This window comes from Nyctereutes procyonoides, unplaced genomic scaffold (assembly GCF_905146905.1).
Source record: "Nyctereutes procyonoides isolate TBG_1078 unplaced genomic scaffold, NYPRO_anot_genome, whole genome shotgun sequence".
Taxonomy (NCBI): domain Eukaryota; kingdom Metazoa; phylum Chordata; class Mammalia; order Carnivora; family Canidae; genus Nyctereutes; species Nyctereutes procyonoides.
Window position 1 is genome coordinate 7,655,812 of NW_026575051.1, and position 14,364 is coordinate 7,670,175.

The following is a 14,364-nucleotide window of genomic DNA, read 5'->3' on the forward strand; positions in this document are numbered from 1 at the left end:
GTCTAGGATGCTACATTACATTTAGTAAAATTTGACTTTAAGATCAAAATGTTACACTTTTTATGTGTGTTTAGAGTTTTGAATATTATAGGATATTGGTTATTAAAACTATGAATATGTGATGGAATTCACTTAATATATTTCAATTTTAGGTTTCCATGGCACATGGAATACAAAATTTGATTAATGCCATCAGAATGATTCACAGTGTGTCACGATATTATAATACCTCAGAAAGAATGACCTCGTTGTTTATCAAGGTGAGTTTCCAAGGGAAGAAATCATATGTGTAACCCCGTGAAAAAGTTAACAGTACTTTCCCTCTAGGCCAGGGAAGGGAAATGGGAAGTTTGGATGCGACTCAGAGTTCTGGATTTGAGTACTTCCAGTGGACAAGAAAAGAAAGGTATTGACTGGTCAGTTGTACTTAATTGAAGGTGTACCTTCTTGTCAGAGGTAAGCCCTCAGACTTTTTGTTAACTCCTTCCTTCCTTCCTTTCTTTTTAAAGGGAGAGAGAGGTTGGGAGGAGGGACAAAAAGACAGGGAGAGAAAGAATCCTAAGCAGGCTCCATGCTCAGCATGGGGCCCAATGTGGGTCTTACTGTCATGACTCTGAGATCATGGCTCATGCTATTCTAATTTATTCATTTCAAATGGTTTTGCTCAAGAGCTAAGAATTGTGTCCATGATCAACATGCTTCTTCAGCCTCTCCCACCAGCACTGTAATTTGTGTAAAATCTTCTTCTGTCATGACATGTGGTTCATTACTTAAATAATTTGAAAAACCATCCAAGAGACACATGACTAAAATTTCTTTGTGATTCAGGCAGAACATAAATATAAAGAGTAACAAACACATTTCAACTCTCCTTTTAAAATCAAGCAATAGATCTAATTATTATCCATCTCTTAAAACAAGACAAGAACATTAGGATTTTTCCCCAACCCTTGTCTCTTTCTTGCTATATATGTCCCACGCTGAGATTTCTAGTTCTATATATCTGTTAACATTTTTAAGCTGTCTTGTCTAATATTTTGCTAACATGAATCCACATGTGTTCAGACTAAAATCTAAGCATTGCTAGTTTCTTTGATCACTTCTGTTTTGTGATTTCCACATCTTCCTCCATCTTGGATTCATTATTTCTTTGGCTGAAAAGTATTCTCAAGTGGTTCTTTCAGAGAGAGTCTATGTGTGAATTTGTGCATGTCTGAAAATAGCTTCATTTCTCCCTGCCACTCAAATGTTAGCTTGACTGGGATTCCAGGTTCAACATAATATTCTCCTGGAAACTTGAAGATATTGTCTTTTATCTGGTACTGTTTTTTTTTTTAAATTTTTATTTATTTATTTATGATAGTCACAGAGAGAGAGAGAGAGAGGCAGAGACACAGGCAGAGGGAGAAGCAGGCTCCATGCACCAGGAGCCTGACATGGGATTCAATCCCGGATCTCCAGGATCGCGCCCTGGGCCAAAGGCAGGCGCCAAACCGCTGCGCCACCCAGGGTACTGTTGATGAGAAATTTGAGGCTAATCTGATTCCTTTTCTTTTGTAGGCAACCTGTCATAATCTTTCAAGAAGACTTCAGGATTTTTTCTTTTTCCTTGAACTTGTAAAATTTCAAAGTGATGTGGTTCTTTTTACATTTATGCTGTTCTATACTTGCTGGATTGTTGCAATCTAGACAATTTTGTCTCCATTCCTGGAAAATTTCCCTCCTTTGCCTTGAGTATTCCTTACCTACTTGTTCAATTTGTTCTGTCCCCTTGAATCTAACTTCCATTTCTCTTAATATTTTTTGTTTTGTTTTATTAGTTTCTGTCCTTTGACCTTCTAGCTCACTCATTTGCTCTTCATTTACATCTCAGTTGCTGGTCAGTTCATCAGCAGAATTTTTTATTTTGATAATAGAAATTTCAGTTTCCAAGTTCTCTGGGGTTTTTTTTCATGATGTAAAATACTCTCATATCTTTTTCATGGATTAATTTAGTTAATAAAATATATTTAAAAATATTTTACATCTTTTTTTTGGTATTTCCTCTTTGTTGAGTTTAAAGCCTCTGTTACCATGTTCCTTTTCTTTTCTTTTTTAAAGATTTATTTATTTAGAGAGAGAACATGAGAGAGTGTGAGTGAGAGGAGGGGCAGAGAGGAAGAGAGAGAATCTCAAGCAGAATCGTCATTGAGTGCAGAGCCTGATGTGGCGCTCGATCTCAGGACTCAGATCATGACCTGAGCTGAAATCAAGAGTCTGTTACTTAACTGACTGAGCCACTCAAGTGTCCCACAGTGTTTATTTTCTTTACTTGCTTTGTGATTCTGAGTTGCCTGCCTATCTCTGTATTTAACTCCTAGTTTGCTTCCAATTCTGTTGCTTGTGATCTATCTCTTGTGTGTGTTTGGCAGAGGGTGATGGTGGTAGGGAGTGTGAAGAGCTATTTCTTTGACATGTTCTCCTGGGGTGCAGTAGCTTCCTGGAGCATGGTTCACACTCATGGCTCTGTCCTGTTAATATTTGTCATTGTTGCCCACTGTACAAGCTGCTTCAAATTTGGTGTGTAGGGTCACAACCCAGGGTCATCTCTCATTGTCTCCCACCTTGAAGATTTCCCATAAATGTTCCACCTTCACAGTAACTTTCTCCAGAACTGGGTTTGGTTTTCTCTAGTCTTTTTAAAAATTTTTCTCTCCTGTAGATTCAATCTTTTGTGTTTTCCATATTTTAGGAATTCTCAAAATTTCTTTACTTCAGTCTGCCCTCTCAATCTAACCTCTTGATCATTTTTTCTTCCTCAGTATTTTGGGGGATGTGAGAGATGATTAAATTTAGTTTGCATGTTGAAGGATGGTGAAGAATCACAAATTTGAATTTTCTCGGTTTCGACTAGAATGTATATTTCTTTATTTTTTATACTGTGATTCATTCATCCCACACATTTACTGTTTATCATATTTTTTATTCTTGTGGTTAAAAAATCTTAAATTTTATTTCTCTGTTTACCTATAGCTGTTTTGGCTTGTATTTACTTTAGGTAACAAATCAAATGGTTACAGCATGTAAAGCATATATTACTGATGGAGGAACTGTCCATGTATGGGATCAGGAAACACCAATTGTATTAAAGAAAATTCAGGTTTGTCTGAATATCCTTGTTTTCATAAAGTAAGACTTTTCACCATCTGGCCCATTTTTATTTACTTTGCTCATCCACAAAACATGTTAACTTTGAAAAAACATTGTACAGAGTAGCATGAGAATATAAAAGGAGCCTCATTAAAATGATTTAGTACTTTATATTTATATTTGGTACTTTATATTTAGTACTCCTGTGGGGTATAATTTAATCCTCATCTTCTCCATGGCTGCCTGTATTGGACGCCTCTTGCTGTCTCATATTCCCTGGTCCCCACCTTTCACTCCAGCCCCTGTTAATTTCATTTTGTTGCCTTTTTGTGTTGGCTAGGACTGCTATTTATTCGTAAATTATCAAGGTGATTGTTGGCATCTGGTGTTGATCTTTTGGAAGAGAAAGTTTCTGACATTTCTAACATTTCCCTATTTTGATGCTTTCATAGGTTTTAAATACATCATTGACTGGATTGAGGAAGTTCTGTTCCTAGTTTTAGTACTAGCAGAAGTTATGAATGGGCTTTGAAAAAAAATTTTTCTGCATATATTTATTGAGATGCTTATTAGAGTCTTCTCAAGCTGTTAGTGTGATGGACGACATGTTTAGGTTTTCTAAGATGAAACTTTCCAGGTCATGGTGTAATTTAAAAAAATTCTTTGTTTAAAACACTCTAACATTTGGATTGCTACAATTTTGTTTAGGAGTTTTTGCAATTGTATTCATGAGAGATAGAGAGCCTGTAAATTTCCTTTCCCATACTGCCCTTGTCAGTGTTTTCAGCCCTGAGGTCTCAGAAGGAGTGGAGGTGGAGGAGGCGAAGGTAGTATTCGCCCCTTTTCTATTCTCTGGAAGAGTTTGCAGAAAATTAAAAGGATATGTTTTTTGAAAGTCTGCAGGAAATGACCACACCCAGAAGGCTACATCCAGTTATTGGCTGTCCTCATGTGCTGCTCCCTGGGCTTTATGGAGCCAAGGCACAAGGCTGGGACTGGGAGGCAGAGCCAGAAAGGATGCTCAGTGCCGTCCAACTAGTATATGAAGCACTGCACTCGCAGAGTTTTATCTTAGCACTGCCATCACCATGCTCTGACTCCTGGAGCCAGAGGATAAAAAAGAGTGGTGAGAGGGAATAGAGGATGAAGAATTATTAGTTACTGAGACAAGGAACCCCAAGGGACCGCATGAGAGAAAAAACTGTTTTCCCCTTTCCTTTGCTTCTTTTCCAGCTTCTAATCCTGCTAGGACCTACACGCTCACCCCACTCTACCCATGCCTTATAATGCAAATAGTATATGTTCTTGTAAGGGACAAAAAGATCATGAGATCTTTGGAGTCTTTGAGCACAATAGATGATATCTAAGGAATGGCCAGGCAGAGCCATCAAGTGCCTATTCCAGAGCACTGGCACTAAACATCTCGATGCCAAGACCCCTGGCTTCAGGGAATGAGTGCCTTATGAAGGACACCTGGACCCTGTTCTTGTTCTGGCCAGTTTCTAGATGCCTAGGAGGATACCTGCACCAGACCACAATTGCCAATAAAAACTCCAGATCCCAAGCAAAGACAAGACATGTGTGTCTTTCCTTTCTGAGTCTCCAGGATGATCTGTCTCTATCTGCTCTCTCTACATCTTCAATAAACTCTGCTTTCACCTCCTGCTGGCTTGCATTTGATTTCCAACCTGGGTGAAGCCTGGGACCCTCTTGGCTAGTCCTGTGGGAGTCCCCTCAGTCCTCAGACCTGGTCTGCCTGCATCATTAGGATAGTTTCTCAGGCTGAACATACTTGATCCCAAAGACTGGAAGAACCAGGCTTATTATGTGGTTCTTTGACTTGACCATGTAAGACACAGAGTTACACAGCGACAGAGCAACGGTGTTAAAACATCACTGAAAGCAGCTGGTGACCCAGTAAAAGGAGATAATGGCTACTTCACAACTACTGGTATAAAGAAAGCTTATGAAAATATCTGATCCAGGGAAAATAAGAGAATCTAGTAGATAGAGCTTACTTTTCGTAAATCAATTCTTTCTCGAAATAAACCAAAGGACAATTTCTTCGGAGTGTTTTCCCCAAGGCTTGAAAGGAATCCTAGAAAGTTAAATAATTAAAAGACCCCAAAACTTGGTGATATGAATTCATCACTTGAAGACGTAGAGGCATTTTATTCCTTCTGGTATAATTTTTACTCCTGGAGAGAATTTTCATTTTTATTTATTTATTTAAATTTTTAAAAAGATTTTATTCATTCATGAGAGAGACACAGAGTGGGGGACAGAGAGAGAGAAGCAGAGACACAGGCAGAGGGAGAAGCAGGCTCCATGCAGGGAGCCCAATGTGGGACTGGATCCCAGGACTCCAGGATCACTCCCTGGGCCAAAGGCAGGTGTTAAACTGCTGAGCCACCCAAGGATGCCAGAATTTTCATTTTTAAATGAAGAAGCAAGATGTCATGGTGTCAGGATATGGATTGAAAAGCAGGACAGAGCAACAGGGCCACCAAGAAAAAAAAACTGAAATGAATGAGAACATTAATTGATAATGCATGTAGCCATGATGCAAGGATAAACAAATTCTAAAGAGAAAAAGAAAAAGCCAAGAAAGAAAAGGAGAAGAAAGAAAGCACAAGAGGAAACAGAAGGAGCCAGAAGCAAAAGAAAAGTCAAGATAAGCTGAATCAGCAGCTGCCTGGATTGCTTAAGGAGAGAAGAGTAGAGGTCAGACAATAGGCATTATCAGCAAGGAGGGAAAAGATATCCAGAAAAAAAAATCCACTAACAGGGAAAGACAAAAACTTCAAAACTCATAGAAGACCTGGAAGTGCTTTTCTGAGAATGAGACGGAGCAGGTTAGAAGGAGGGAAGAAGTGGAAAAACTTTCAGATAGTTCCAACTAGTAAGCTTCCATATTTAAATGAAACGCATCAGCATCTACAAAAGAAGTAGGACACTAAAGGAGGGCACTTGATGGGATGAGCCCTGGGTGTTATACTAGATGTTGGCAAATTGAATTTAAGTAAAATATTTTTAAAATGCAAAAAAATAAAAATAAAAATAGTAATAAAATAGTAAATAAAATATTTCTAATACTAAAAAAAAAGTAGGAATGGTTGCTTTGGTAAAGCAGAAGAAACAAATAAGCAAATTGGAAAAGAGAGAGAGGAAGCTGAGGCTTATATGTGATAAGCATCTAAGAATGCAGTGAAACCAACTGCCGAAGGTGGAAATGGTGGAAATGGCAGTAAAAACTGTTGGGAAGAGAATTGATCTGCAATTACTAATTGAAGCTGTGAACTTCCTTCCTGGAATAAATTCAAGATGGGAAGTAAGGACTGTGGACTCAGTTCTAGTGTCTGTGTGTTTTGGTTTCCCCATATCAACGAGGGATTCTTGGACACTCGCTGAGTGTCCTACAGTTTAACTCAATTTTGTCATCCCATCCCACAGGTTAAATCCCACAAGAGTGGGGCTTCAGATCAAGTCCAGGTTGTCACATGTGCTTTTGACTAACTGGCTGTAGGTTGGAAGTTCCAATGACACCCCCAGACCTTGAGTTCCAGTAATTTGCTAGAGTGCTTCACAGAACACAGAGAAACATGTTACTTACGAGATACTGGTTTATTATAAAAGAATATAACTAGGGAATAGGCAGATGGAAGAGGTACGTATAAGGCACGGCATGGGGATAGGGCATAGAGCTTGCATGCCCTCTCAGAGTGTACCACCCTCCCCAGATCCCCATGTGTTCACCAACCTGGAAGTTGTCCCCTCTTTTTGTGTTTTTATGGAGGTTTCATTGTATTACATAGGCACGATTGATCAACTCCTTGGCTATTAGAATGGTTTAACCTTTAGGCTGCTCCCCACCAAATTAGGGGGTAGGACATTCCTGGTTGTTCCCCTGGCAACCAGCCTCTACACTTAGATGCTCCCAGAAGTCACCCCATAATGTAAACCCAATTGTGGTGGAAAGGGGCTTGTTATGAATAACAAGATATCCATTTTACCTTTACGGCTCAAAAGCAATTTCAAGAACTGAGGACAAGAGGCCAAATCTTATAACAAAAGATGCTCCACTGTTCTTGTAATTTGGGAAATTGCAAGGTTTTGGGGAGCTGTGAGCCAGGAGCCATGGATAAAGACCAAATATTTATGAGAAATATATTTTGGTCATCAGAATGACCAAATATATGTATTTCTTATAAATCACAATATTACAGGAAGCTGTTGCCGACCACATGAACACATATTCTTTTTATGGATTTGGCCAAAAAAAGTCTCCAAAGTCATGACCTGCATCATAAGATAGCCCTCTACAGGGAGTCATGCGTCAAGCTGACAGTACAACACCTTTGGAACAATTTGAGAGTCGGTGCACACATTTCACCTCTTGGACAACAGAAGAACAGAAGCTTTTGCAACAAGCTTTGAAAACATATCCAATAAATGCATCTGAAAAAAATAGCAGAAGTAGTGCCGCACAGGACAGAAAAAGACTACCTAAAATAACATAAGGGACTTATTGAAATGGTAAAAGCAAAGAAAGATGCTCAAGAGCATGTTCTGATGCAAGTAGAGGCACAACATGACTTAGCAATAATCTTTGTCATGTGTACATTTAAAAAATAAAACCAAATATTGCACAAAAAAAGGCCCGATAGAATTCATCTTTTAAGTCACCTGGGCTTGACATTTTCCTTGTGGAACGATTTTAAAATTATTTACTTTTTTGACAATTAGAGTTTTAAAACTGTGGGTGAAATTTACATAACATAAAATTTACTATTTAACCATTTCCAAGCATATGGTTCAGTGGCATTACATCTCCAGTATCGTGCATCCATCATGACTATCCATTTCCAGAACTTATGCATCATCCTAAACTTAAACTCTGTAACCACTAAACAAGAACTCCCCCAAATTCTCCTCCCCACAGGCCCTGGTAACCTTAATTCCATTTTCTGTCTCTATGAATTTCCCTATTCTGGGTACCTCATTTAAGTGGAATTGTATATTATTTGTCCTTTTGTGGCTGGCTTTTGTCCCCTTAGCATAATGTTTTCAAGTTCAGTCATGTCGTAGCATGTGTCAGAATTTCATTCCTTTTTATAGCTAAGTAAATTAATGTTCCATTGTGTGGATGCACCACATTTTTTTAAAGATTTTATTTATTTATTTATTTATTTATTTATTTATTTATTTATTTATTTATTTATTTATTTATTTTAGACAGAGAGAGAGAGAGAGAGAGAGAGAGAGAGAGGCAGAGACACAGGAGGAGGGAGAAACAGGCTCCATGCGGGGAGCCCGACGTGGGACTCGATCCGGGACTCTAGGATCGCGCCCTGGGCCAAAGGCAGGCGCCAAACCGCTGAGCCACCCAGGGATTCCCCCGATACACCACATTTTTAAAATCCATTCATCTATTGATAGACATCTAGATTGTTACCACCATTTATCTATTGTCAGTAATTCTGTTATGAACGTGTGTGTGCAATTATCTGTTTGAGTTGTTGCTACCAATTCTTTTGGGTATATTCCTAGAACTGGAACTGCTGGACCATATGGTAATTTTATGTTTAATTTTTTGAGGAATCCTTGAACTATTTTCCATAGTGGCTGTATCATTTCACATTGCCATCAGCAATACAGGAGGGTTCCACTTGCTCCACATCCTTGCCAGTGTTTGCTATTTTCCATTTTGTTGGTAATACCCATCCTGATTAGTGAAGTGGCATCTCATTGTGGTTTTGATTTGCATTTCCCTAATGGCTAGTTTTGATTGAGCATCTTCTTATGTGCTTATTAGGCATTTGTGTATCTTCTTTGGAGAAATGTCAGTTCAAATTCTTTACCTTATTTGTCCAACATGAAGAGATTAAGTGGTGAAGAGGAAGTAATGTAAGGTAATTGTTACTTGATGGTATATTCCATGAGGGTTAGGGGTCTTATCTGTATTCCTGGCATTTCAAGGAGTTCCTAACACTTGGTAGGCACTGATAAATTATGTTGATTGAGTGAAAAATAATCAATGACCTTGAATGGAGCAATTTGTTGTTTTGGAGATTGAAATAGAAGATGGAAGATGTGTCATAGTTAGAAGTAGGTATGAGACCGCTAATGCACGCATCTGAATTTTAATAGGAATCACCTGGGAACTTGTTAAAAATATAGCTTCCTGAGTCTCACAGAAATTCTGATTTACTGGCTGTGTAAGGCAGAAAAATGCCCCCCCGAAGGTGTCTTAATCCCTGAAACATGTGAATAAAATATTATATGGCAGGATGGGGGGAATAAGAGTGTTGATGGAATTAGGGTTGCTAATCAGCTGACTTTGGGATGGGGAGGTTATCCTGGATTATCCAAGTGTGCCCAATGCAGTTGTAAGAGGGCGATAGAAGAGTCAGAACCAGAGAGAAGGTATTGTGATAAAAATTTGGCCACTGGTCAGTTTGGAAAAGTTTAACATTATTTTTAAAAATGGTTCATTTTTTTTTCCCAGGAAATGTTAGCTTGACATGACAGAGAATTCCTACTGGATCCTGCAGACCATGTCCTTTTTTATATTTCTAACAGGTTCACCAGCCTGGATGACCTGGCCAGTGGGATAGCTATAGTCAAATACTAGGGTTTCAGCAATGTACTCATCAAAGACTCGAGGATCTTCTTGTAGAGAAATGGTGGTTGGACGACAACAAATTAGTATTGCAGAATCTTACTGTTTTACATACCTGTGTGTAAAGAATGCTGAAGAAAAGACACATACAGATAGATGAGTGATAATAAATAGAATTGAGGGATAATTTCTGACCTCCCAGGAGTTCTTATTAGCCATAGAAATGTACAGTGTATGGCATACTCTCGTAACGATAGAAGATAAGGGAAGTACTGATAATGAAGAAGATGAAAATATGATATCAATTAAGAGAAACTATATTCGCATTCCCAGGCTTTTCTTTTCTTTTCTTTTTTTCAGGCTTTTCAATATTAGGCAGAAAACTTTTAATGTTAACAGCAACAGCTCCTGTTGAGCGGCTGGTGTGATCAATACTGTGCGAGGACAGATTCTTCTATTATGGACTCCTGAACAAACTCTCATCACCTGTTTTCTCCTTCCTTTTAATTTTCTCATAGGATTGCATTTTTCTATTCAAGGAATATCAGACATCTTTTCATAAAACGAGGAAACAGATTTTAGAATCCTCAGGGGAAAAATCTTTTGAGGTTTCAGAAATGTATATATTTGGAAAATTTGAAGCTTTCTGCAAAAGACTAGAGAAGGTAACCATTATGCAGTCACTGTACCCACGCTCCCCCCTTACTCCCTGGTTATTTTGTACTTTATGTGGTACCGTTAAGAGTTACTGACCTGGGTCTCTTGTCTCACTATTGATGTGAATCATCTCCTATTACTTACAGATCACTACATTTCGGTGTAACTTATTTTTCAGTCCTGATTCAGTCAGCTATTACTGACCTTCCCCTCTCTCAAGACCTCAATTCTACCTCTACCTATGGAACTTGACTGTAGAAGCTTCTGTGTCTAACGATTGTATTAGGCTGAGGAAAAGTATGTGGTGAAATGCCCACAGTACCTGGCAGTACCCAGGAGTAGTGTAATATCTGGATGTATAGACCCCTTCTCTTTCTAGGTCAGTGAAAATGGTGTATACCTACACACTGTGTGGGGGATGCCTTTGCTGGGCAGGAGCCAGTCAGACACTAGTTGGCGAGGAGTGATTTTTTTTTTCAGGGGGTATCAGGAAGGCCAACCCAGAGGCTTCTTGGAGTCAGCTTTTGAAAGTGTATAAGGATAGCACATATGTACCACCCCTCCGATTCCCCCACCAGTTTGCCAACTCCCTACGTCCTGGTAATATTTAGGATTCTGTTCATCATTTGTTGGAAATTGTTGAGGGCATCAACACAGGTTGAAAGGCATCTCCTAGACATGTCTGAAAGGTTTTTATTTGTAACCTCCTGATCCAGCCAGGTTAGGAAAGTATGGGCAATGAAGAGAGCCAAGTTATCAAGTGGGGTCCTTCATACATACCTGTGTGGGACTGTTTTATGTTTGTTTCTTTGGCAGCTTTATTGAGATATAATTTACATACCATTTAATTTACCAATTTAAAGTGTACAAGTCAGTGTTTTCTAATATATTCATGGAGATTGTACAACCATTATCATAGTCTAATTTTAGAACATTTTCATTCCCACAAAGAGAAAGCCCAACCATTAGCTGTCACACTCTCTTCTCCCCTCTACTCACCCCTAAATAGCCACTAATATACTTTCTGTTTCTATAGATTTGCCTATTCTGGACATTTCATATAAATGGAATCATATAATATGTGGTCTTTTGAACTGGCTTCTTTCACAATGTTATCAAGGTTCATCCATGTTGTGGCATTACTTTTTATTGCTGAATCATATAACATTATGTGGATGTCACATTTTATTTATCCACTCATTAGTTGATGGACGTTTGGGTTGTTTCCACTTTTTGGCTAGTATGAATAATGCTCCTGTGAACATGTGTGTACATGTTTTTGTGTGGACATATGTTGTCTTTTATCTTGAGTATATACATAGGATTGGAATTTCTGGCCATATGGTAACTTTTTGAGGAACTGCCAAACTATTTTTCAAAATAGCTCTATCATTTTACATTTTCCTTTTTTCTTTCTTTTTTTTTTTTTTAGAAAATTGTCAATGATGACTTATTTATTTATTCATAGTGACACACAGAGAGAGGCAGAGACACAGGTAGAGGGAGAAGCAGGTGGAGGGAGAAGCAGGCTCCATGCAGAGCCTGGATCCTGGGATTCCAGGATCACACCCTGGGCTGCAGGTGGCGATAAACCGCTGAGCCACCAGGGCTGCCCTCATTTTACATTTTCACCAGCAATGTATGAGCGTTTTGATTTCTCTACATCCTTGTCAACACTTATTATTGTCTACCTTTTTGAACTTAGGCAGACTAGAGAGTGTGAGTAATATCTATCTCACTATGGTTTTGATTTGCATTTTGCTGATGATGTGGAACATTTTTTAATTTGCTTATAGTCTCTTTGTAATTCTTCTTTGGAGAAATTTATATTCACATTCTTTGCACATTTTTTATTTGGTTATTTGTGTTTTTATTGCTGAGGTTTTTTATATATTCTGGGTATGAGTCCCTTATCAGATATTATATTTTCATCCATTCTGTGAGTTACCTTTTTGCTTTCTTGATGGTGTTCCTTGAAGCACAATAGTTCTTAATTTTGATAAAGTCCAATTTATGAAATTTTTTTTGCTGTTTGTACTTTCGATACCCTATGTAGGAAACTGTTTCATGGAGCTGTTTTGTGAACAATAGAGATTTCTTGGGGAAAAATGTCCAATTAGGAGGATATCAGCATGAAGGCCCCATTGGTCAGACATGTTCCATAAAGATGGTTGATGTTTCTTAATGCACTTGGGGTAGATCCTGGTTATTCTAAAATTTTCCAGGGGTTAGGACCCTTATCAACTTGGGTGTAGTTTTACTCTTGGTAGAGTTTCAGGGTTGGACCTTAATGGTGAGCCCATAGCAGTAAAGATCTTTGGTGGCAGTTTTAATCCTGGGCATTTTAGGCACCTATCCATGAAGTAGCAGCCCAAATATTCCTAATGCTGGAGGGAGTGGGTAGTAATGGCCTGTTTCACTAGCTACTTACCATATTGTACCTCTAGAGAAGCCCTGCCTCTAATCTTAAGGACACAATTTCATGCCACAAGGACTCAGCAACCAGAGGTAATGCAGCACTTCCCAGAGACCTCACCTAAAGTGCATTCTGATTGCTAGGTAATCCCAATTCCCCTGTACTAAGAATCCCTTAGTTGATGGGCATTACTCCCATATGTAACTGGTGAATATTGGTATCCAGATTTGCAAAGATGAGGCTATAAAATGTACCCTCAAGTGTGGCCAGGCTTTTATATAATCTCCCAGAGGTGGTTACTGAGCTGCCTGGATGAACTTCTCGTGATGAGCAGGCCACAGTTGGGACGACTGTTGGGCTACCTCTGTAAACTCTGAAATCGTAGATGAGGAGACTCAGGAGGACAGGCTATGTCAGAGCCCATTGGGGAAAGCAGAGTCAGATCTCAGGATGAATAAGTGGCAAAGTCATAGGACAGACAGCACTGAAGTTGGGGTTGGAGAGCTCACAAACCTCAGAGTTCGACAGAAATATTTAAGGAACAAGTGAGGAAGGTTCTAGTGTATCACTAGGTTGCCTGAAGTGCACCTTCTGTTGGTAGGTGGAGACTTGATGATGCATTAAGTGTTAGTCTGTCCCAAAATGCCAGAATTAAGGAGGTACCATGATTCTTAATGCCAGAATTAAGTATCTTTTGCTGTGTCTTTCTCTTGCTGTCATATAAATTTTGGTGAATATTGGTGTTTCCCAGAGCCCTGTCTTTACTTTTGTTTTCTTCTCACCCTGACTGTATGTGGGAGAGAATAGAAGGGATGGGAAGCTGGTATTGCTTGGGGGAGATTTAAAGGGATTGGAGTCTAGTAGGTGGAGTAGGGCAACACTGAGATGAGACAAACATAGCAAGTTGAGAACTGGAAATGCTGCCAAGGCTGGTGAGCAAAGAGGGGATTGCAAGTTGGTTGTCAATCTGAGGAGTCAAAAGCTGATAAAGAGAGCTGGTGAAAAAGCCAAGATGGGGACAAACAAGCAGGCGTGTGGTCCCAGTTGATCACCATGACTGGCTTTCATGTTGTTGCTCTGTGGTGTTGGGAGTGTGGGAGACACACTGGTGAAGTTCGAAAGGCCAAGCACTGACTGCTGTCTGTGCCTCTTGATGACTCTTCATCCCTCATGGACAAAATGGAGGATGGCTTAGTGACAGGAATTCCATCCCAGTGTTTGGCCCTTGGGGTGGCAGACTAAGGGATAACGGGCAGTCTTGGCAGGTTAGAAGAACAGAGCATGTAGGTAGTTTGAGTTCTTTGGTTTGTTTTTGCTTTTTAAGGTGAGTGGCTTTTTTGTGTAGGCAGGAGATCCAGTTACTTCTCGTCTTTACATACAGTATATACAGCATAGTGCATTACAGGGGATCATATTTCTTCCAGATTTGGGCTGGCTTCTAGGATGACAGCAGTGTTTGGAAATGTACAGAAATGGTGGTGTGAGAGTGAAAGTTGCTCTGAAAATGGTGGTCTGGGTTGACATGTGCAGGGAGTTTATG

The 14,364-nt window shown here is 39.3% G+C and overlaps 1 protein-coding gene across 1 annotated transcript in view; it reads left to right on the forward strand.

Annotated features, from left to right (window-relative positions):
- The window catches only part of DNAH8 (dynein axonemal heavy chain 8), a 331,702-nt gene that overhangs the window by 26,810 nt on the left and 290,528 nt on the right, over positions 1–14,364 (forward strand). Inside the window, exons 6-8 of the mRNA XM_055330260.1 lie at positions 153–260; positions 3,038–3,139; positions 10,270–10,416. Coding sequence (XP_055186235.1) covers positions 153–260; positions 3,038–3,139; positions 10,270–10,416 — 357 coding nt within the window. The remainder of the gene's footprint in view (positions 1–152; positions 261–3,037; positions 3,140–10,269; positions 10,417–14,364) is intronic.